Source organism: Quercus robur, chromosome 2, assembly GCF_932294415.1.
Source record: "Quercus robur chromosome 2, dhQueRobu3.1, whole genome shotgun sequence".
In the NCBI taxonomy this organism is placed as follows: domain Eukaryota; kingdom Viridiplantae; phylum Streptophyta; class Magnoliopsida; order Fagales; family Fagaceae; genus Quercus; species Quercus robur.
In genome coordinates this window covers 13,716,016-13,741,471 of record NC_065535.1, presented here as the reverse complement: position 1 = coordinate 13,741,471, position 25,456 = coordinate 13,716,016, and the positions used below count along the sequence as shown (strand labels likewise).

The window sequence follows — 25,456 nt, the reverse complement described above, 5'->3', positions numbered from 1 at the left end:
CAAATAAAGAGTTTTGGAAGGGCTTATAGTAAATGCAAGGAAGACAAAGGACTAGTAAGAGGGAACTAGGATAGTACAAGATTAAGGGTCTAAGGTTTAAGGAAAGAGTCTGGTGCCATAACTAGTGGTACAACTTGTGCCACAACTCGCCCATGTGACAAGTTGTGGTTGGTGGAGGAGTGTTGGTAGGTTCATGTGGGGACACCCCTCCACCAACCACAACTCGTCACATGGCAAGTTGTAGCACAAGTTTTGCCACAGGTTGTGGCACCAAAACTACTTAAGGTTTAAGTCAATAAACCTCAATGAATTGAAATAATAAAATAAGTAGAAGAAATGCGGTCATGTGTCTTGTACCTTGCTAATGAAGTGGGTTGCTCCATTTATAGTCAGAGACTCAAAGGGAACTAGTGTGGTACAAGCTTGAGGGTCTAATGTTTAAGTCAATAAACCTCAATGAACTGAAATAATATGATAATTAGAAGAAATGTAGCCATGTGTCTTGTACCTTTGCTAATAAATGCCCTACTTCCATTATCTAAGGGGTTATTATTATGGTTGTAACAACTACTGGCTTAATGGGAGTATTGGGGGGTGGGATAGTCACCACTCGGGCCTAAAGCCCAAGAAGTAATTAGGCCATGGGAAATAACTTGGGCTTGGCGTATGTGCTGAAAGGAATGCCTAAAAGGTTGTGAACCATGAAGGAGATAAAAGCCGAATTATCTCAAGTATTGCAGACAAAGATAAGTATCATGGTGAACCGATTCCCTTGGAAAAGGGAAATTACCAGCTTACCCGAGACACGATGCACAGATAATCAACAGACGACCTCCAGAAGATGATAGTAGTCACGGGAAACTTCTAGAATACACGAGAAGAGTGAGGATTTTTACCTCCACATTAATGAGGAGATTCTTACCTAACTTCTATTGCATTTAATGCACATAAGACAGCTTGAACAGTACACACAGCCCCTAACAGTCAAAATATCAGGATAAAGAGGGGAGGAAACCGATAAAGTAAGAAAAATATCCCTGAGACTCTAAATGGGTACAAGACAACGGTGGTGATAAGAACAAAGACTAGAGCTATAAAAAGGAGGTGGGAGGCAAAAGGCAGGGGGTGAAGAAAAATCTATCAATAGAAAGAAATAGAAATAGAGAGAAAGAAACACTAAGGGTATGATCACGGGAACAAGAAAGTTTCCTATAGTAACATCTGTAATTGTAACTGTAATACTTGTGGTCAAAGAAATTAATTGCTTGTGTTCCCATTATGGAGTGTGTATTCCCTGTTGTTTATTTATATTTAGAGTGTGTGAATTATTGTAGTATAATTTTGAGGAGCTTACCTCGGGGACAAGATTTCGTGTCCCGACAAGAGTTTGTGGCCATTAATAATTTAATAAAAATTGTTATATTTATTAAATTTAATGATCACAACAAATTAAAAAACAAATTTTTTGTGGTCTTAGCATTGTTTTTTGTACTTTGTTTTGATCAATAATAAATAAGTTAAATACTTACTTTATAATCAATATACATGTATAATTACTACAAATTGTTATATATATTAAATTTAACAATTTGTTCTTATAAAAAAATTAACAAATTATGATAAAAAAAATATGATAGTTTTAACCTATTTATCAGCAATTATTTATGCAATCAACAAGTACAAAAATTAAAAATAAACGATTACAATACCTTTATTTGTTTTCTTAAATTATTTAATTTGAATATAAAGATAACTATATAAATTTATAATTAATATATGACTCATCCAAACAAAGAGTTTTGGAAGGTCTTATAGTAAATGCAAGGAAGACAAAGGGCTAGTTAGAGGGAACTAGTGTAGTAGAAGCTTAAGGGTCTAATGTTTAAGTTAATAAACCTCAATGAATTGAAATAATAGAATAAGTAAGAGAAATGTAGCCACGTGCCTTGTAACTTTGCTAATGAAGTGGGTTGCTCCTTTTATAGTTAGAGACTCAAAAGGGAACAAGTGTGGTACAAACTTAAGGGTTTAATGTTTAAGTCAACAAACCTCAACAAATTGAAATAATATAATAATTAGAAGAAATGTAGCCATGTGTCTTGTACCTTTGCTAATAAATGCCCTATTTCCATATCTAAGGGTGTTATTATTTAGGCTGTAATGACTATTGGCTTAATGAGAGTTTATGGCTATTAGTAACGGTCTTGGGCCGTTACATTAAATAACTTGTATATTTACATTATTTAGCCTAGTTGTTCATCTGTTTGTCCATCAAGTGGACGTCAAATACAAATTCTCTGTACCATTTTTTGTGCCACTTTATGTTTCACCAATCATAACTTTCCATTTTTTTTCCTTCTCAAAAAAAAAAAAAAAAATGTATTGATTTTTTTCCATTTTAAACTTCAGTTATTTTATAAGGAAAGTAAAATTAATACATGGCAAATTATGATTGGTGGAACATAAAGTAGTACAAAACAAATTGTACGTCATTAACTTTGGATAATTGGCTCTCCCCTATACTCCACCTCTTTTTCTTTCTCCTTATAAACAATGGGGATGAGTAATTTGAATTTCAATTATTCTCATGGAAAGAATTAGATAGTACCACTAAACCACAAGTCTTTATCAAATTGATTTTTTTTTAATAATTTTTTTCTAACTTATAATTTCAAGTGTGGACATTGGGTCCAATATATAGTGAGCCAATATAATTTCAGGATAAAAGCTTCAGCTTGTATCATTTATAGAATATATTAAAGTAAACAATTAATACATAACTATCGAAAACTTGAGCTTGTATTAGACTGGTCGTCACAATCTAGTGATGATCTGGATGCCCCGTTTGCGAGACACAGACCGTTGCTTAAGGCTGATCCTGATTCTATCCACATGCAAAGACTTTTTTGGAGTCAGTGTGCAATGGGGTTTGTTTTAGATTACAGAAAGTTTTCGGTTGCTTATCTTCAACATTTGATTCGTTCTGCATGGAGGCTCCAAGGTGAATTTACTGTGGTAGGGCGGGATTCCTTCTTTTATTTGATCCATTTTGATTGCATGGAAGATCTAGAGCACATGTGTTTGGAGGGTCCCTGCTCCATTGATGGTGCATTCCTGGTGCTTGAGAAATGACAGCCTAATTTGGTAGAGTAAATTGCATCTGAATTTTGTGTCCATTTGGGTTCAGTTACATGGTTTGCCTTTGGAATATCAATACCCAGAGTTAGTTGAAAGAATGGGCCAAATGATTGGGTCGTTTGAGAAAATTGATTGGAGGATAGACTGCCTAGGAATATCAAGTTTATGTGTTTAAAGGTGAGACTAAATCCATGGATGCCAGTAGTTTCGGGCCTCATGCTTCGTTTGGATGATGGTACTCTAACTTGGATTCAGTGTCGGTATGAGCGGGTATAAAAACTTTGTACAAGGTGTGGTGACATACCAAAAGTCAGTTTTGTGAAAGTATGGAAGAGGTGGATCGTATGCTTATTTGTCAGAGGCATAGGATTCAACGATTATTTTAGGTTCCTTTTACTTATGACTCCCTTGAACCCCAATTCCACAATGAGTTGAGGGCTAATTTTAACAATCAGAGGAGTTGGACAAATAGAACAAGGTTTGAACCTATGGAAATTGAGCATCCATCTCAAGATCATCCATTCCTTGCCTCTGTTAACCACACACCTAATATTCCCCCCATTTCTACAACCAAACAGAGCACCACTGTGTCCCATGCAACACAATTTGCCCCATCTCACCAAGACTTTGTACATGCAACTCTTAATTCAGCTATCCTCTCTCTGTTTTTGAGCAGAGGTTCTGTGCCACCCACACCTGCCAATTCTCCTAGATCAACTACTAAATTCCCTCATTCTCGAAACTCTTTACATAATCCACAAACATCGCCTCCCAGGAATACAAATATGGTGTCTAACCCTCCCACTTCCATGCCATCCAACCAAGAAGGTCAGAACAATAGCACTATGCATTGGACAGGGGTTAATGAAGTAGGATCTTTTATAACAAATGGGGAGCTTAGAGAGGTTACAGAGTCTTCTTCAGCAACACAGAGTGATTCTGAGATCGTTGTCATGTTTAATTTAGACAAATTAAATAAGGATTGACCTATCTAGTTACGTGGGGCTGCATGGGAGTGTGGTCAAATTCCTGAGTCTACTAAGGGACTTATTGACACTTTGGTTAGCAGGGTGGATAGGGACAGACTGAGGGTTGAAGTTGAAAGTTCTTGTAATGGGCCTAATTCTCGTAAGTCCAATGTCGTGGCCCAAGTCCAAAACCTAATCCGATCCTTTACTAGCCTACAGGTAGAAACTATACAAGCCCAATCTGTTAGTCTTGATATGGGATTAGAAGCTATTAGGACATCAGAGGCTGCTAACTCAGAATAAAGCTTATCTTCTCCTACTTCAGCTAGGTTTGAACCTGGGGTTTTGGGCTACTTACAATGTGATTAGGGGAGGGGTTATTTGTGTGGACCTTCAAGGAAGAGATTCGGGTCTAAGCTTGGAAGGTTTGGGAGGAATATACGCCAGCGATTGATTTGTGATATTTTGCACAAAGAAGGTATCACTCATCCTCATTTTATTATTTAGAATTGTTCCTCTTCTTGTCATGATATGTATGATGAAGTATCCCTGTGTAATCCAAAGGGTTGTTGGGAAGCTGACCCAAAACAGCTTCCCCAACAATAAGGAGGATCATGAGTTGGAACTATAGAAGTTTGGGCAAATCCTTTGCAGTTCTTCAATGCAAGAAAAAAGTCCTTGATTTAAAACTTGATATTTTATTTCTCATGGAAACTCGGTAAACTAGTGGTAAAGGTTAGGCAATGTGGCAAAAATGTGGATTCTTTAAGGGGTGGGTGGTTCGTAGAGTGGGTTTTAGTGGTAGTCTTATTCTTTCTTGGTTGTCTAGACAAAGTCTTTAGATTGTCTATGATTCACAAAATCTTATATATATATATATATATATATATATATATGTATTAATTTGCTGGATAATAGAGGGATCCCTCTTTCGATCACCTTTGTTTATCGATATCCTGAATATGCTAAGAGAGGGGAAGTGTGGCAACAATTAAGACAATTAAAGCAGCATGCTCATCCTAGTCGGCATTGTATTGGAGATTTCAACCAAACCCTTTCAAAAGATGAGAAATTATCCTTTAAGAGTGGGAATATTGTTGGAGCTGATGAGTTTCAACAGGTTCTTATGGATTTGCAGTTGTGTGATTTAAGAGTCTCTTAGGACAAAGATTTACATGGATGAACAAGAGGGAGGATGAAGATTTTGTCATTGAAAGATTGGATAGAGCATTTGGTATTGTGGAGTGGGTTAACAAATATCCACCTTACTCACTAAGAAACCTTCCGATTGTTAAATCTAATCATGGTCCAATAATTTTGGACCTTGAGTTTCAAACACCTTTTAGGAAACGACCCTTTAGATTTGAGCTCATTTGGTTGACTCATGTTGGTTGTAAGGAGATGGTGCACTATGCTTAGGAGTTGCATTCCACAAGGTCTAGAGCTAATCAATTAGGTAACAAACTTGTCAATGTTAAGAAAATGGCTTTAGAATGAAATAAGAATGTTTTTGGAAAGGTGGAGGTTGCAATAAGGATGAAACAAAATCAATTACAACATCTTCAGGATTCAATTGTGACTAATGATGATGTTAGGAGGGAGAGAGTCTATCGAGAGGAACTTGAGGAACTTCTAGATAGAGAGGAGTTGATATGGGCTCTAAAAGCTAGAACAAACTAGTTTCTACATGGGGATAGGAACACAAGGTTTTTTCAGACAGTGGTTAGGCAAAGAAGGTCAAAGAATAGGATAATTCAAATTAAGGATGAAGAGGGGAACTTAACTGACAATGAGGAGACTGAAAATATATTTATTGAATCTTTCAAAAGAAGCTTTAGGGGCAACAATTCTTTAATGGTAGAAAATATCATTCAGGAGCTCCATGGGCTTTCTATCCCTTCTCTCACTAAACGTCAACTTCAGATCCTAAATATAGGCATATCCAACTAGGAGATAGAATAGGCAGTCTTCTAGATGGGTCATTACAAAGCTTCCGGACCTGATGGCATCCCTATCTTCTTCTTCCAAAATTTCTTGGGGATTGTCAAGGCCGATGTGTGCAATGTTGCCCAATCTTTTTTTTGCTTTGGCTCCCTCCTTAAGGTCCTTAATCAAATCTTCATTACTCTCATACCAAAAATTCCTAACTCGGAAGAGGTTTCTCATTTTAGGCCAATTAGTTTATGCAATGTGATCTAGAAAATTATTTCAAAGATCCTTGCCAATAGATTGAAGCCTATTATGGATAGCATTATCACTCCTTACCAAAATGCTTTCATTAAGGGTAGGAATATTGCTGATAATATCCTATTGGCTCATGAAATCATTGATGTGGTTAGGAAAAAGAGGGGGAGGAGAGATAGGTTTGGAGTTTTGAAAATTGACATGTCCAAGGCCTATGATAGAGTCAATTGGAATTTTTTGAAGGCGGTCCCCACTATTATGAACTTTGATTCCAAATGGATTAATTGGATTATGGAGTGTGTATCTTCAGTTGGGTATACTTTATTGATAAATGGAAGTATGACAAGGTCCTTTAAGCCATCCCAAGGTTTAAGACAAGGAGACCCTTTATCTCCTTATCTTTTCCTTTTATGTGTAAATATCCTTTCCATTTCTTTAACTCAAGCTGAGGATCTTCAAAAAATCAAAGGAATCAAAGTTGGTAGGAATGGTCTGTCATTTTCCCATTTACTGTTTGCTGATGATTATTTGTTATTTTTTAGAAAGAATAACAATTTTGTTCAAAATCTTCAGCTCATTTTGAAATGGTATTGCTCCATCTCAGGTCAATCTATTAATCTAGCCAAATTTGATGTGTTTTGCTCACTTGGTGTTCATTTCAAGTTGAGAGGTAACCGAATTGTTGATTTTCAATTTCTCATTGATAAACTTAAAGCAAAACTTCAAGGATGGAAAATGAAACTCCTTTCTCGAGCGAGTAGAACAACATTAATTGCCTTTGTTCTACAATCCCTTCCTTTATATTCCTTTTCATCCTTTAAAGTTCCACACCATGTTTGCAACAAAATGGATTCTATTATTCGTGCATTTTGGTGGGGTCATGAACATGGTGAGAATAAGCTTCATCTTCTTAATTAGGATAGGATTAGTCAACCTAAGGTGAGAGGTGGGTTGGGAATTAAGAAATTCAAATACATGAATCAAGCTATGCTAAATAAACAATACTGGAGAAAATGTCATAATCCCCAATCCCTACTAGATAAAACCTTTAAGGCTAGGTACTTTCCTACTTGTTCTATTCATGACTATAGGTCTAAGCCTCATCACTTATAGGTTTGGAGAAATATCATTAAACAGGATAATCATGTTTTAAGGGAAGGAAATTGGAGAGTTGGGGATGGGTACAATATTCCTCTCAATCATAGGTACTAGTTTCCCCATTCAACTCTGAATTTATCACAACATCATCTACCTACAGGTATTGTGGGGGGATTTGATTCACCACAATACTAGAAGTTGGAAGGTGGATTTGGTTAGAAGGCTGTATCCGTTTCATCAAGCCTTGAAAATTCTTCAAATTCCAATTTCTAAGAAATTCTGTGCAGGATAAGCTTCTATGGAGGTTCTCTAAGAATTGGGAGTACCAAGTGAAGAAAGCTTATGAACTTTTACCTAGAGATGATTCAATTCATTCTAGATACTTTCAAGCTAATGATTCAATTCATTCTAGATACTTTCAAGCTAATATGGGATGGTGGAGAACCTTTTGCAAAATTAAAGTGCCTCTGAAAATTAGTACTTTCATTTGGAAATTACTCCATAATTGTCTTCCTACTTTCCTTAATCTTCATGACAGAGGTATCTCATCTACAAAATTGTGTCCTTTGTGCGATGAAGAGGAAGAGAGTCGTACTCACCTTTTTCTTCATTGCACTTTTGCAAGAGCTTGTTGGCATGGGTCTACTTTGGCTTTACAGACATCTGAATTCATCAATATATCTGTGCAACAATGGTTGAAGCATTTACTTTCAAGATTTACTCAGAATGGTTCAGATTCTATGAATTTCTTGCAAGATGTTTTTGTCATTCTTTGGACAATCTAGACTTACAGGAATAGGGTGGTTCATCGAGGGCTGAACCTGAATCCAGTGGAAGTTATACTAATAGATCAAAACTTCTCTTGCAAGTATAGGGACTCTCTCTCAAGAAGCAGCACCTCAGCAGGCAGATGCATAGCTCAGAGGGGCAATCTGTAGTAGGGGATTGGCAACTAATTATCAAGCTTGTAGGAGCTAGAAGCAGGAGACCATTTAGAAATGGCACTGCTTATGAAGCTCTAACAATTTAGGGAGAAAGGGTGTTTTTTGAAGTAAATAGTAGCAATGCTAGAACATCAATTGGGGCACTGTTGTAGGCGTGGTTGAAGCTGGTCTGGCAGCAAAGGACCATTTCACCATGTTTTGTTCCTCACTGATAGCAAGAACCTTCTGTAGACTTTCAAGATGAAAACAGTTGCGGATTGTCTAACTCCGGTTTTCACTGTGATGTGTTTTGTGTACCCCATGTGGTTCTTAAAGAGTCCTGGTTTGTAGCTAAATTTGCAACTCGTGTGCTAATTCATTTTTGTTGGTTTTCTCCAATTGGTGTTGGTATGATGTAACTTGTACTATGTATATGTTTTTCTCCCTTGAATGGTATGGAAAAAAAAAAGTATGGAACATGAAACTTGAGAGAGAAATATTCAAAATAAAAATTATTTTGGAGACGAAGATCCTATATGGTTGTCGGGAGTGGAATAGTCACTACTCGGGTCTTAGGCCTAAGAAGTAATTGGGCCACAGGGAAAGAATTGGGCCAAGCCTATGTATTAAAAGGAATGCTCAATGGGTAATAAACCATGAAAGGAAGAAAGTTGGGTCATCCTAAGTACTACGAAAAAGATGAATGACACAGGAAATCAATTCTCGTGGAAAAGGTAAGGTGCCAACTTACCCAAGGTATGGTGTACGGATAATTCACGTGTGATTTTCAAGAGATTCCTGGAACTACGAGAAACTTCCAGAACATGTAAGAAGGTGGAAGATTTTTACCTCCGCATTATTGATGGAGTTCTTACCTAACCTTTGCCGCACTAAATACAAGTAAGACAGCCTGAACAGTACAAACAACCCCCAAAAGTCAGGGTTCCAAGATAAGGGTAGGGATGAATCCAATAAAGTTAAAGAAAATATCCCTGAGGCTCTATCAGGCAACAACACAACTGTGATGATAATAGTAACTAGTAAGGATTGAAGCTATAAAAGGGAGATGAGAGGCAAAAGGTGTGTTCGTTTTTAGACCCCTTTAAAACACAATTGGATTAACCTTGTTAATTAGTCAAGTTATTACTTAGTCCAAATTCTAGATCTAGGTTATCACAATCAAACAATTATATCATGCATAGCAGCGGAAATATAAATAATACAATGATATGATAACCCAAAAAACCACACCGGTAAAGACCTGGAGAGGATATAACCTAACTATCCTCAAGGTAAACCTGAATCTACTAACATCCTATTGCTATCCACCAATAGAAACTTACTAACACGACCACGTGCAAGCTCCGAGATCGTGAACTCCTTCTTTCTTGGATTCTCCAGCAAGTACAAGCAAACTCGCTTGTGTTTCTTTGAACTCCTTAGTGCAGCAACTGAATGATCATCAAGCTCTCAATCAAATCTCCTTCTTGATAATTCTAAGCATGTGTGAAGGCAACCACCTGTAGATCTCACAAGAGATTCACACACATAGCAAAATAGAGCAACCTCAAAAACATGGCTAGGCTTTGCCTTTTATACCTAGGGAAAAACATAAAACCTTACACGTTTTAATAGGCTAGGGCTGAGTTGGAAAAATCTGCAAAAAAAACATTTTGCTCGAGATTCGATCGATCGAGCCAGGCCGAAAGTCACTAATACTTCTACAGCCACTCAATTCCAACTTTACAAACAACGCACACACTTTGAGCAAGTTTAAACAAGACTAACAACTGTTTTGATCATAGTTTGCCAACATTACACATTAGAGTTCTAAATACATTAGTTCCTAAGTCTGTAGAACCTAACAAGGTGGGGATCTAAAAAAAAGAGATGGAAAAGGAACATAAAAAAATATTAGCTAAAGAGAGAGAGAGAGTAAAGATAACATTGTGGTAATGTGAGAGTTATCTATTGTAATATTTGATTTGAAATTGTAATATTTGGGTGGAGAGAAATCAATTGCTTGAGTTTCCCATTGCAGAGTGTTTTTCTCTTGTTGTTTACTTATATGTATGTTGTTTGAATAGTTCGAGTGAGAATCCCTGAAGAACTCCATGGGGACCAGTTTTTACGTCCCCACAATGGTATTGCATTTTTGGGGGGGGGGGGGGGGGGGGAAGAGTTTTAAGGATCCTTAAAGCTCTTTAGTAAAATTGCAAAATATTTTGCAACTTGAGCTTTAAGCCCCCATCCCTAAAGGTGAAAAACAAATTGGAATTTTGAACTTTTTCATAAAGCTCTAAAATGCACTATTCCAAATTTAATTGAAATATTGATTTCACGTAAATATCAATATTTACCCTATATTTAGTACGAGGGAAGAGAATGGAAGAGAAGAGAAAATGAATAAGAGGGAAAGTAAAAATGTGGGTCCAAGTGGTAGGTTTCTTAATAAAGGCACACATTAAGCCATCTATTTTTAGAAACATTTTCTTGGGAATTGAAAAAGTTGTTAATACTGTTTCAATTTCCTAAAAAATATTTCCAAAAATAATTAATTATTATGTACCCTTAGGGCACACATTAGCAAATTTGTTCATTTAATTATATTTCAACCACAAGTTGAATTCAAACTTATCATCAAACTAAAATTGACTTATTCTTTTTTCATATATAATACTAGACTCATCATACGCACGTGCAATAAATTTTATTTTTTTAAATTTTTTTTTTTTTTTTTTAGTTTAGTGAAATAATGTTTAAAAATGAGATAGAAATAACCTTAATAAAAAATTGAAAGTCTAAAACTTAGAAATTCTTTTAAACATAAGAAATTACTCTTTTAACCAGTTTGTGTTTTTAAATTTAAAATTATTCAACTAAAAAGATAGGGATATTTTAGAGAGTTTAAGAATTTGTGTGAGGATATTTTAGAACGCAAAATATTGAAATCCAAGCATGAAATCCTGTTATTAATAGTATAGATAGATAGATAATAAATATTACAACTATTTTTTTTTTGTCCCTCTCACAAATTTATTCTAGTAATTACTAATAAAAAAATATTTAAATTATATTATTTAAGTTAATTAGATAAAATGATTTTTTTGTTAAAAAAGTAGTCAAAATTAGAGTCATCAATGATCAACTAGCATTGTTAAAAATTATGTATAATTTTGAGTACAAGGTTCTTGCCTCTTGGCATGTCAGTTCTTGCTCTACACTATGTTTAGTTCAAAGGAAGAGAAATGGAAGGGAAAGGGAGGGAAAAGAAACTCTCGGAAAATATCAATGCTCATTTAACTCTAATTCATTCGCAGAAAAGCACATGCACACACAGGCCTTAAATTATAAACACCCAGTCTAGCGGCATATTCCTTAAGTCACTCCTTGTCAAGGCCCAACTATCTTTTGGGCTAAACAGCAGACCTTAGATATGATTTTTTTAGGACCAAGGGGAATATTCTATAGATAAGAATTGAAAAAGATCATGATATAATTGAGAAAAAATCTACACAGAGTGCTTCTGACAATATGAACCACAAAACGTACGAGTGGATATGATATTTTTTTTTGCTGAATGAGTGGATATGATATTTGATCACTGAGATTTTGTGCCAAATCCATAGCCCTTTTTGCTTCTCAGAGTCTCTGTTTCTCTCTGCATCTCCACCTATTTGAAGCCCCATCTTCAACAAGATAATAAACCTCAAGCCCTTGCTCGATCTCTGTATTCATGGCTACAGTCACAAATTTCTTATCCAAACCACCCTCTTCTCTAGCCACTTTCCCTAAAATCAATAACCCTCTTTGTTTCCCTCATTCCTTTATACCCTTTGTGACTAAACCTAAAGCTCTAACAAAAAAACTTGAAACCAACCGAACTCACTTCATTACAAAAGCCGCAGCAGCTTCTGGTACTGCTAAAAAAGTTGAAAGCGATGAAAGAGTACAACGAGTTCACAGTATTGAAGAATTCGATGAAGCTCTCCGAATGGCCAAAAACAAGCTCGTTGTGGTAGAGTACGCTGCCAGCCATAGTTACCACAGCAGCAAAATCTACCCTTTCATGGTGGACTTGAGCAGAACATGCAACGACGTAGAGTTCCTTCTTGTAATGGGTGATGAATCAGAGAAGACAAGGGAGCTTTGCGAGAGAGAGAGAATTGAACAAGTCCCACACTTCAGCTTTTACAAGAGCATGGAGAAAATTCACGAAGAGGAAGGGATAGGCCCAGATGTTCTCATGGGAGACGTGTTGTACTACGGAGATAACCATTCTGCTGTGGTGCAATTGCATAGTAGAGAGGATGTGGAGAAGTTGATTGCAGACCATAAGGTTGATCAGAAGCTGATTGTTCTTGATGTGGGGTTGAAGCATTGTGGGCCATGTGTGAAGGTGTATCCGACTGTGGTTAAGCTCTCGAAGCAGATGGTGGATACTGTGGTTTTTGCACGCATGAATGGTGATGAGAATGATAGCTGCATGGCGTTCTTGAAGGACATGAACGTTGTGGAGGTGCCTACGTTTTTGTTCATCAGAGACGGTGACATTTGTGGAAGGTATGTGGGTTCGGGTAAAGGGGAGCTTATTGGTGAAATCCTCAGATACCAGGGAGTTCGTGTGACATAAAATGCATTCATGGCCAAATTAGGAAAAATGAAAATGATTTTGCAAATCTTATTTTTGATTGTATGAACTTATACAAAAACTTGGGTGACAAGAATTTAAATAGTGAAATTTGGCTTTCTCGAAATCATATAAATCTTTTTTCTTTTTTTTCTTTTTAATTTAAATTTCTTTTATACTTACTATTGAGGTAATTTATGAAGGGTAAATACTCATGATTTCTGTTGTTTTGGGACATGTGCGCAAAACTGTCTGACGTGGAAAACTTAATAGATGTAGTAAGTTTTTGAAGTAATTCACAAAAAAATTGAGTGTAAAATAGGAAATATAAAAATTACAGGATTTGATGATGTATGATGCATGAGAGATATGACAGATCCAATTTCTCAATTTTGAGTGCTTAGCACTTGCTTGAGAGGAACTTAAAAAAACCGGTTGATTTGGGTGCCTTCACATTTAGACTCCCTTAGTAATACAGCATCTTTCTAGAACCTTATATGAGTGACAAAATGAAATTGCAAAGAATTTTATATGCTGAAGCCATTACTTTTTGTTAGCATATTTATTTCATTTAATACAAATTATTTTCATCTTTATTATGCAGCGATTGGGTCAAATTTCTCTTATGTATATTTACCCATAATACTGAATATTAGAGTTTTTTTCACAATAAGGGCATCGGTTCTTTCCACTATGTTTTCCGACCTTTTTCGTGGTATCAGAGTGTCGTTTTTGTGGCCTCTAGTAGTCGCCTTCTGTTGTTCTGTCTCAACTCTACCTTTAAGAATTCTTTTGGTGTTTTTCCTCCCATTGTAGTTGAGTCCGTTGGGAATAACTTTTTTAATTGAAACTAAATTTTTTTTGGTTAAAAGTACTGTAGATAAAACTAAAAAGTAGATGAAATAGTATAGTGAGAATCATGAATAGTATTAAAAAAGTACAATAAAATCTATGAATAGTAACAAAAATAGACTAAATTGTAGCAAAAATAAACAAAATAGTAAAAAAAATGGCTTGTTAAGTCAATGCCAAATGCAACCTACATGTGTTTGAAAACCATCCTTGCACATTTCCAGGTGAGACGAAGCCTTTCCAATCCCTCACTCACCACCATCAATTTTCCTGAAAAGTCGTAATTGCTTCATTGGAATTACAATAAAAGGTTTTTTTTTTTGGGGGGGGATATATTTATAGCCATCAAAACCAATTTTAAATAGGTAGATTTATCGACTGTGTCAAACTTTAGTGAATTCTAAGGGTTCACACACTCTCATGCATTACTAATAGGTTCTAAAACACCACCAACATCATTTTTGCCCTTATACCTCCCAATGGATAAAATGTGCAAAATGCAAAAACCAACATATTTTAGATATTTTTAGAGCTTTTCTCATCTTTGTACACAAAAAAAAAAAAAAAAAAAAAAAATAAATAAATAAAATATTGAGCTTCTTTACAGTTAATTCCCTAACTACTTTTCACTCTGTTTTTAGTCGTACTTATTGTCACCCTTTTTTATATGAATGTTCCAAATTTGAACCTCTATATTGCTTCCTTGGTTATGGCTTATCAAAAAGGGTTATTGTTGCTATGACCTCATAACCAAATGCCTGCGCATCTCTCATCATGTAGAGTTTTAGGAACATTGACCTTGTAATAGTCTCTCTAGCTTCCATTAGTCTTCCTCCAATCATTCACTCATAATCACAAATTCCCTTATAACCTTATATTCTGAGTACTCTAATGATCCATTGAGGCGGTTTAACAAGTGCCTCCTCTTCGGCTCCTCCTATTGGTCATGGTCTTTTGCCCCAAAACCACTATGGAGTTAATCAAAAATCGACTCCTAATTTGCTTGTTTGAACATGGTTTAAAGTAGTGAAATCAATGAGTCCCACAAAGAAAAAAAAATTGAACTTTGGATGAGTTTATATATAAGTTGGCTACTAGATTGGGCTGTAATTGACACTACTTTATTGAAAGGGGAAGGACCTACCCTTCCACCATACATTCACGCATTGTCCTCACAGAGTCGAGGCAAGCTGGTTCATTGAAATGATGTGGAATGTGAAGAAGGATAGTGCGAGCAAATATCTTATTAATCTTCCATGTAACTAGTTAGAATCATTGGAAATATTGATTCAGGTTTTGAGTCCATTGTATTATCCTAGTCAAAATTGTAGTAAAGGTTTTAGTTCTAATTGTACAGGTTGTATAGCACTACAACTCTAGGGTTAATCCAATAGATACATTGTAACAGAAGAATTCAATAATAAAGATCTAGCAACTCTTCAGCATTTTTTGCTATAAAGACAAGCTATTAAGACCTAACCATTTTATCACCGCGCACCCTTAATGCGGTGGTCACTCTACAAGTGGTCACTTCATAAGTATTTATATACTTGTGGGGTGTGAGGGGCAAAGTTAGGTGTTAAGTCTCTAGAACGAAGTTTCACACGCATATACACTTAAATTAGGTTCGAGCAGAAATTCTATTTTGTGTATATATATATATATATATACTGCTGAAAATGAGATTTATATGAGCCATTATGGTAACCTTATTCCAGAAAATGACCTGCTTCAAATATTGACTTTGTTCCAGAAAATAACCTTGTTTCAAAAAATGAGGCTCTTGTAAGCCGTCTTAAAGCCTACACTAGTCAACTCTTTGGCAAAGAGGAAATCCATTCGATGGATAAAGAGACTATAATGGGCACTAATTATACTAGATTGAGTCTTAAGACCCAATCCATGTTAAGAAGTGCTGTTGCCAACTTGCCTTCAGATTTACAATCTCGTATTCTGGATAGTAAGGCTATGTTTAGGTCTTTTGACCTATGGTCCAAGTATTTCAGAAAACTTGTTACTGCCACTATTCCTGACCCTAATGAAATAGATGAAGGTGATAATGTCTTTATTCAGCTTGAATGGGAAGATCACTTTGGGAGCAGTCTCAGAGTATATGAAAAGAAACATCCATTTCCTGGTCTCCTTATTATTTTTGATGATGGTTCATATTTCACGGATGAAGATTCAGATGATAGTGATGACGATGATCCTAATTCTAGCTGGCTTTCCCAAATGTTTGAATATGGCTTTGTTAGGTTTGTAAAATTAACAAGTCATAAACAGGCCAGCCAACTTCCACAGATCATTCAGAATGCTATTAAAGGGTTTGAAAACTCTTCCACTAGACCTTTTGTTACCATTAGATGCCGGAGTACTCTGCCAAAATGGGAAAGAAATAACTGGATGAATGTTAACCCCTCAAAGCATCTCATTCTCATTAATGGTTATACTCACCAAGGGCCATGGTTCAAGGGAAATTCTCGATTATCCTTTAAAGATCCTTTTGGTCTTGCAAACTGCTAGAGAAATTATTTTAATAATCAAATTCGTGAAGTTGCTCATAATCTATAGAAAAACTATCATTTCATAGGAAGCACAGATAGAATTGCTGTTTTTGGTCCCAAACCCTATGTTGATGCCTTTGTTCACCTACAAACAGAAGATCATCCTAATCTAGAAAGTTTTCTCATTCCAGGGAAAACTCCAAAGTTTGAGCCAATTTTATATTGCGGATTCTGTAATAAGTATGCTATTTACCATGATCATGTATGTGATTCTCCACAAGGTCCTTTTGATCCTTTTGATGGTTATTCCTCTGATGCTCCCTCTACTGATTGATGAGGTCACTACTGCTACAAGACTGGTGTTACTTTATTTGCCTGGCTTGCACAACAGCCAAAATATTTTATTGTCCTTCACAAATGTGTTGCGGAAAATCCAGAACTGATTCATAATACTCCGGATTTTGCGGAAGATTTTGATTCTCTTATTTGTCTACCCTGCACAATGGCCAATGCTCCAATATTTACTACTGCTAGAAGCTGGTTTTTCACCATAAAACTTTGGAAAAATTTAATAAAAAGAAATCTAAAGAATTAACTGTTAATGATTTACAACATGAAATTATTGTTAAACAAGAGATAAGTGAATTAAAACATGAATTTAAAGATATTAAAAGTGATAAAAATAATCTTAAACAAGGACTTGAGCATAATGATGGAGATGAATCCTGTCAACAAGCTCTTCTTTCTGGTAAAGGTATTCCTAATGATGTCACTATTTCTCAACTTGCTCTTGTTAATAAAATAATTCCTCCAAAATGGTTTACAAAAGTTAAAATTGTTGTTTCTCTTGATTATCATTTCAATATCCAAGGTATCTTATATTTTTTAACAAAATGGAGCAAAGCAGGAAATTTGGCTCCATAAGCATCACGACTCTAACATTTCTTGAAACAGTCAAAAGCATCAAGCAATGGTGCAGGAAATAATTTAGTAGTAGGACCAAATTGGGCCTACCAGCGGTTGAACCAAAGGGGCAAATCACCAGTGAAATTTTTGTCAAAGTTAACAAACCAGGAATTAGACATGTTTTCATTCTGGTGCAGCATGAATCTTGACCAAGCCATGATATAATCATAATATGAATAGGGAATGGGGGAACTCGGCATTGTTCTGGTAGATGTAAGAGAAGAGCCCCATTTTTCTTCAGAAATAAAATTGACCAAGTAAACACTGTGGTAAATAATTTTGGAAGTGTCTTTATGAACAGAAATGGTGTTAATAATAATAGATCTTTCATGGCGCAAAAGATCAGAATAATAATTTAAATTCTTTTCCCTATGCTCTGGAATCCAATGAAACTTCGGAGGGAAATAACTCTTAGCAAGTCTGAGAGGATCAGAAATAGAGGCTCTGTTGGGTTCAACATAAAAATAGGTGTTGGAAATATTGTTTTTTGATGTATTGAGAGGAACTTTTTGGAAAAACAGTTTTAATTGGCCGGTTAACAGGGGTTAAGGCATAAGGATCATAAGATGAAGCAAGAACAGTGGAGTAATTAATCCTAGGGATGGTTCCTAGGGTGGTGAAATGGTTGGTTATGTCAAGGGGAGAAGCAGGTTCTTTTTTAACAATTTGTTTAGAGGTTTTAGCAGGAGGATTATCTTTTGGTCTTCTACTTGCCATTGTGACACTGCAGAAATTCACGGGTAAAGAAATCAGGGATAGAATTTTGAGATCCTTTAATATATTCAATATCATGTTGTAAATCATTAACAGTTAGTTCTTTAGATTTCTTTTTATTAAATTTTTCCAAAGTTTTATTAAACTTGGCTCTGATACCATAAAGGGGGAAGGGGGCGCACTGCTGAAGAGAAGGAGACTGAAGCACAGTAATATTGTAGTGAAGATAATAGATGAAACTTGAAAGTAAATAACTTTAAAGTAAATAACTTGAATGTAAGAACAATAATAAGGCGGTAGAACTAGCCAAGCAGTATATATCAAAATAATTCAAAGTAAATAAGAACAATAGTTCAAAATAAATGAAAGTAATTTAGAACCATCCGGTATGGCGGTAATCCGTCCAAGGTGGTGGTAGCAACAAGTAAAGTAATGAACATAGGACTGAAAATACTTTTTATTGAAAGTAGGATAAACACTTACAGTAGTAGTAGTGAATACAAGATCTCAACAGTTACAGGTTAACAGTTACAAAACAAAGCTTGAACTAGTCCTAGTTACAAGGTTTGTAGGATTACAAGGCTTGTAGTGAACAAAGGTGAACAAGGTAGTAAACAAGGTAGTAGTAGTAGAAGCAAGGTGGATTCTCTCTCTAAGAAGGCTAGTTCTAAGGGAAGAGAAATCAGAACTCAAACTTAACTTGAGATGCTCCCCAAACATAAGGGACAACCCCCCTTAAATAAGCAAAATTCGGAATGAACAGTATCATAAACAGTAACGGATGAACATTAACAATGAATAGTGACAGATGAATAGTGACTGAATAGTAAAATGGAATTTTTCTTCTCTTTTTGACCCAATCTTGTGAGGAATCCACAAGATTATGGGAATCCTCCGTAGACATCAGCAATAGGCCTATAAGTGTAGGAACAAGGCCTCATTATTAGTGTCCTTAAGAGACAAAAGAAGCCAATAAGAAAGAAGCCATCAAAAGGAATTAATAGGCATGCACTTTGTTGTCTTCACGTGAACATCATTCTTTGGGATCCTTTAGAAGCATATATATATATATATATATATATATATATATACCTAACCATTTTAATCCCATGATAATTTTATCACTGAGTTCCTTTTATTTCTTCATAATTTTTCTAAATTTTAACAAGAATAACGCTTACTCCAAGAAGAGAATATCTAAGTGAAAGCAAGAAAAGTAGCCCCAGTAGCTTCAATTTGGACTTTGGAGCTCCTGTATTAGAATAAGCAACAAGTCTTGGTGTTGTAGAAGATGAGAAAACCCGTTATTAAATTGTCAGACACCAAAAATTGTATGGAGGAATTCGGGAAAATTCTGAATATTTCAAATTACTAAATTAATCTTTTGAAATTTTGATGTTTGTTTCTCCAAAAAAAAAAAAAAAAAAAAACCACACAGTATAAGACAAAATGTTGAGCCAGAACCAGAGGTCGTGGAGTTTATTTATTGATGATAAAATCTATCACCTTCTTCATTTTCGACAGGCTTCACAACCATAGCCATTTCGTTGAATTAGTTTAAAGTGCAAATTATTATTATTTTTTTACATAAACACCTTGTTCAATAGCTACGGTGTAAATAACTTAATATTGGCAAGGTTGTATTTCTGGGTTATATAGCAATTTCAAAGATGTGAAGTACCTCCTAATAAGAGGGATTCTCTTGCAAGCAATTCAATCTTCTGGGGTCCTACGGTTATATATGGCCATGGTGGTATGTGGTGACCATACCAGTTATAAAAAGAAAGGGACACTCAAACTTAAAACTATACAGAAGAACTATATTACATTAGTTGATTCCTATCCAAGGAAAAGTTGTATTTTTTTAGGGAAAGAGAATGAAAAAGAAAACAAAATAAAGAAGATAAGGATGACCAAAAATTAGGTGGCAATCTTTTATGAAGTAGCCTAACTTTTACATAAATGATAGATTTAATAATGTGATTTATTTTTTATCATGGGCTGACACTTTGCTTTTAACAAGGATCCATAAAGCTTTTTTATTAAAAGTTTTATGGTTTTTTTTTTTTTGAAAAAAAAAAAAGAATGGTTATTTTGTTTTAAAGAGAAAAAGGGAATAATTGGTTCAAATTTTATTGGATAGCACGTTCTATGAAATAGAGGCTAGTAGTTTCAACTTTGAATCTTTGTCTCCCTTTCTTTGGAATTAAATCTTATATATGAAAAAACAAAAACAAAAAAAAGCTTATAGGTAAAATCTTTTTCACAATGTATTCATGTATCCGCAACATAATTTTATTTTTATTTCTTTCTTATTTATAATGGCCAATCTCGTTAAACAACAAAAAGTACAACAACAGCAAAACAAACTATACTAGCCCAATAAACACCCCCACACCCAAACAAAATAAGACGGAGGAGTGGGTCCAGTATAACAATGTGCCGAAGCCCACTTATATCAAGCGGGCTTTGGCTCATTGTGATAGAGAATAAGCGGGCTTTGATTACTTTTAAAAAAAAAAAAAAATATGTGAGATAAATTGTGAAAGAAAAATGATAAGTTTCTAATATTTTTACAATAATTTTATGACAAATTTTAAGTGACAAACTGTTACTGGCTATTACTTGTGAGCAAAAATGTGATTTCAGTAATTAATAGTCAGTCCAGATTTGATCCAGTAACAACTTATTATTTATGATTTGTTATGAAAATATTATAGATGTAACATTACTCATCGTAATAGATAATTTTTAGTCATATATATTCCCACAGACCCAAGCACTACAATTTCATCTATACTTTGATCTTCAAAAGATAAACAAACTTTATCTAAACTTGTAAGGCTTTTGATGATTTTTATTTAATCATTTATTTATTTTTTCCCATAAACTTGTTGTCATTATTTTATTCAACCTTAAGATGTGTGCACAATGCGAGGTCCACTAGTGTTTGATCCATATAGCCGTGATTATAAGACTATTTCTCGCTTAATTTGCCGAGACGGTGTTGTTACAATTACCAAATTATGTTGACGAATGTATGGCTTGGGCTCCTTCTCTTGGAGAAATTTGAGTGACTCTACTCTCAAAGTAACAGATTTTACAGTCCCCGCTCGTTAAATCCGGGTCAAGCGGAAGGTTCATCTAAAACTGAGTGAATTTTTGCATGAAAATCATTCACATTTGAAGCTTCCAAAATGTTGGAAATAACGAGCTGAGTCCTACAGAGCAGGGCTTATTAGGTAGAGTAAGTTTTGGTACCACAACTATCTTAACAACTTTGTCACAACCTATACACATGACAACTTATGGGTGATGAAATTGTGAACAAGGAACGAATTTATGATTTTAAGCTAGCGGGACCGGAGTATAAAGGACTCAAAATAATAATAATAATAATAATAATAATAATAATAAAACACTCCAAATAGGCATCCATATAATATTAAAAAATTATAAATACTCAAAATCGTTGTTTCTAAATACATTAAGATACAATCATTTATCAACAAAGGCAAAAACAAAAACAAAATAATTTTTTTTTAATACTAGGCTTTTTTTTTTTTTTTTTTTTTTTTTGGGGTTGAAGTTAAAGCATTTACAGTGGTGGTGCTAAAAATTTTAGCTTTTAACACCTCAAAAAAGTACTTTATTTATTTTACCACCTCACTTTACAATACACCCAATATCAAATGTTCTATTTTTTTATCACTTCATTTAAAGTAATATAAGCAACTCATTAAAATAGTAAAGAAAGAGAGAATTTGAGTTTTTTAATTGAACGAACAGGTATAATCTTAATAAAATATTATTTTTATTTTTAACAACTTGTTACAGTTAATTGGTATTTATACTAGTTTACTGTAGTTGCAAAAAATTTAGCTTTAACTTATCCAATAACACATGATTTTTTGGTTTTTGGTGGTAAAATATATATATATATATATTTTTTTTGGGGGCTAAAATACAATTACCATTTTGAATGTTTTTGTTATTTTTGTTAAGTTTTTGAGTTGGATAGTTGCTATTTAGGTGAAGCTAGCTAGACTTATTGAGGAGAAAGAGACTTAAGATTTTGGAAAAGGTTCCAACTACAAAAATGATATATATAATAACTATTAAAAAAAAAAGTGGATAGGGGGGCCAGGTCCCCTTGGCCCCCACCTAGGTCCGTCCTTGTTGTGAACTCACATGCACTCGTCATTTACAACTCGTTACGCGAGTTGTGGACAAAATTGTAGAAATTAGTAGATTTAGTTTATGGGTCATACTAACGGATGCCCTTAGGGTAATGGTTAACAATTCACTTTATGAAAGTTTTGACACAATTTTTATGAAAAATGGAAAAAACTGTCAAAAAATTAATTTTTTTTTCCCATAAAAACTTTTTTTAAATTGATTATTAACCCTTGTAGTAAAAGTATCTGATAGCATTTCTCTTAGTTTATTAAGTATAGCAGAATAGTTATAATAGTATTTTTAAGCTTGGAAGGGATCATCAAGGGTTGGCATTTGGCAACAAGAAAACTTCTCAATTCTCACGCAGTGTTGTGTTGTATATATTGTATTGTATTTTCATTGGACTAGGTCCAAATTGTGGCCCAATATTATTGGGGTCCAACGCCTTTTTATATTCTTTATTCTCATAATTTTTTCATGATCCGAAGGCTCCGTCCTTGTTTTATTATTTAATTTTTACTTTGCACAATGTCATTGGCAGGTACATTTGTTGTGCCCAACTTTGTCATGGCCGGCTTGCCGCTGTGTACAGACTACAAAATTGAAAATTCTTTCAAACCAAGATTTAATTTTTATAAATTTTTTTTTTTTGTTGTCTTTTTTTATGGCTCTAGCTAGGGCTTGCTCAAGTCCAAATTCTTACCGCCTTCAGATATAATTTCAATTTTTCTTTTTCTTTCTTTGGGTAGGTACTAGGTTCAACTTCGTTTGATATTATTGTGTTTGCGTGTGTTTGCAAATATATTTTCCTATGCAATGCAAAATGTGACCTAGCACTGACGGCTCCCTAAGCTAAAGAATTGAAAACACACATAAACCTCACAAAAAAATTTTAGAAATTAAAAAATATATTAAGGGTGGCAATTTTGTGTTCACTTGTCGAGTTCGATTCATATTGAGTTATAAGTATTCGACTATATGGGTTGACCTAAATCCAACCTATTTAGTAAACATGTTAATAATCATTGACCTTAACACGACATATTTATTAAACAAGTAAACTCAACACGACATGTTTAATCTATTTAATTAAAGAGTTATGTAAATATTAATACAAATGGCCTATATGATAACCTATTTGATAAATAGGTCATGTCTGATCTAAATAACATATTATCAATTTTTATATATTTAAAATTAAAATACAATTGTAATTATAAATATAACAATAAACATATAATTACAACCATAAATAACTTAAGCAATAATAACAAAAGTTAATACATTTATAAGTTAAACGAGTCAAATGAGTTCGCATGATGAACATAAATACACATAAATACGATTTATTTATTAAATAGGTTAGCTGTATCAACCCTAATATGACCCAAACTAAATTAATCTCAACTTATAACCTATTTATAAGTGAGTTAATTGTGTCAAATTTGCGAGTAGTATTAAAAAATAGAAACCAATCGCTTTTACTACCTAAATATTGGCCCCCACTTTCATTACCTTTATTTGGCTGAGTAGTGACTGAAAACGATCCTCTATAATAGAAATCATCACTTTGTACTGCATAAATATTGGGCCCCACTTTCACCACCTTTGGTTGGCTGAGTAGTGACTGAATATCCATAATAATGATGCCACGGGTCATAACTCAAAAGTTAGATTTGGAGATATTTTCTGATTTTCCTTTCAAACAATATGCATTTGAAATCACCTAAAAAATCTCAAGGTAGCACATCCCAAAGCTCAAAATGAAAGAATCACCAATACCGTACAGAAAACATGTGTTTTAACATTCATCTATGCAGGAATAAATTGTAGATGGGCATCATGCGTATTACACTTTACTTCAAATTCCATCAGAATTTTGCACCAAATTAATTACAAGTGTTCTACAAATTTCATCACATTCACATATTTGCACAATCAATTGATGTAAAGCAACAAATCTAAACAAAACCCACCCCGCCCCAAAAAAAAAACTGAGAAAATTACTCTATCAATTTGCTTTGACCAAGGGATTTAATTGAAGAGGTGTAGGTGGACTCATGGTTCTTCTCTTCCATAGATTAATTTCTTTTCTTGGCTGCAAAGGCACTCCCCCACCAATCATCATAGGTGCAGAGAAAGGAATTCTCATCTCTTCTTCTTCTTCATCACTCTCCCCTCTCTCTTCATCCGAGTAATACTTCAGGATATCCTTATCCACCAGTGAAATCTGAGCCGTCCAATCAAAATCACTCAATGAATTACGTCCACTCGCAAACCTCTTCATCTGACACAAAGAAGGCACTTCAATATCTTCAGGAACAACCCCATCAGGCTTATCAGCAAAACCACCATTTTTGTTACTTCTCGGTGGTTTTGCACCAGTAAAGATTCTCATAAACGCCGAGGCATGCTTGTTAGTATTCTTTAGCTCAGGAGGAGAAAAAGAAGAAGAAGAAAACATCGTTGTTGTTGTCACGGGTTTCGATTCTTGAGGCCGTGGCGGCGTGGCACGCTTAGCTTTCTTGATCTGTTTCTTGTGCTTAATTTGGCCCATGCATGAGACTTTTGGTGAAGTGGGTTCTTGTGTTTCAAACCCTCCGTTCTTGCTAGACTTTCTTCGAGCTTCATCTGGAATTATTGATATGATTGGACCCGAGAATCCTCTGTTGGCTTTGTACCTGTTTGTGTTAACCTCCGATCTCCTATCTCTACCAGGACTGAATGTAGGGTTTTGGAAAGAGGCTGCTACTGCAGAAGCTGCTCTTGGTAGAAACTTCAAGATCTTGTTCTTTGGTTTACCTTGTTTCTCCATATTGTGTATGTACGACTATACAATGTTCGGTTCTTAATTATATACGCAAGAGGATAAGTACTATTACATTAAATGAGTCGGTAAAGTCTGAGGGTTGTGTTTTGAAGACCAAAAAATTAACAAGAAGAGGTTTTGTGTTGAACTTGTCAAGAGTATAGAGAGAAAAGCAGGCACGGTCAAAGAAGATGGTGTGACTGAACAAACCCTCTTCTTTGTTTGCCTTAATTGCCCACCAGATTTTTTTTTTTTTTGGCTGAATAATTGCCCACCAGATTTTAATAAGACAGCTTGCGGTTGATGCATGTTTAAGTCATCTTTTGCACTTACCAAAAAAAAGTCTTCTTTTGCGCCCACATGAAAATATAAATAAATTGTATTCAGTATTTTAAACTTTTATTAATTCATAGACTTTAAATATGGGTTTAAAAAGTCTGAGTAATAAAATATTTTTCTTTTACCTTTTCTATTTGGAACTGGTTTGGGTA

The 25,456-nt window shown here is 34.7% G+C and overlaps 2 protein-coding genes across 2 annotated transcripts; one reads left to right on the top strand and one right to left on the bottom strand.

Annotated features, from left to right (window-relative positions):
* Positions 1–11,869: 11,869 nt before the first annotated feature.
* On the top strand, positions 11,870–13,068 carry LOC126712480 (thioredoxin-like protein CDSP32, chloroplastic). The gene has a single exon (XM_050411816.1). The coding sequence runs from the start codon at positions 12,048–12,050 to the stop codon at positions 12,942–12,944; it is 897 nt and encodes a 298-aa protein (XP_050267773.1). The 5' UTR covers positions 11,870–12,047; the 3' UTR covers positions 12,945–13,068.
* A 10,869-nt stretch (positions 13,069–23,937) lies between these two features.
* Positions 23,938–25,176, bottom strand: LOC126712479 (uncharacterized protein At1g76070). The gene has a single exon (XM_050411815.1). The coding sequence runs from the start codon at positions 24,969–24,971 to the stop codon at positions 24,168–24,170; it is 804 nt and encodes a 267-aa protein (XP_050267772.1). The 5' UTR covers positions 24,972–25,176; the 3' UTR covers positions 23,938–24,167.
* Between the last annotated feature and the right edge of the window lie 280 nt (positions 25,177–25,456).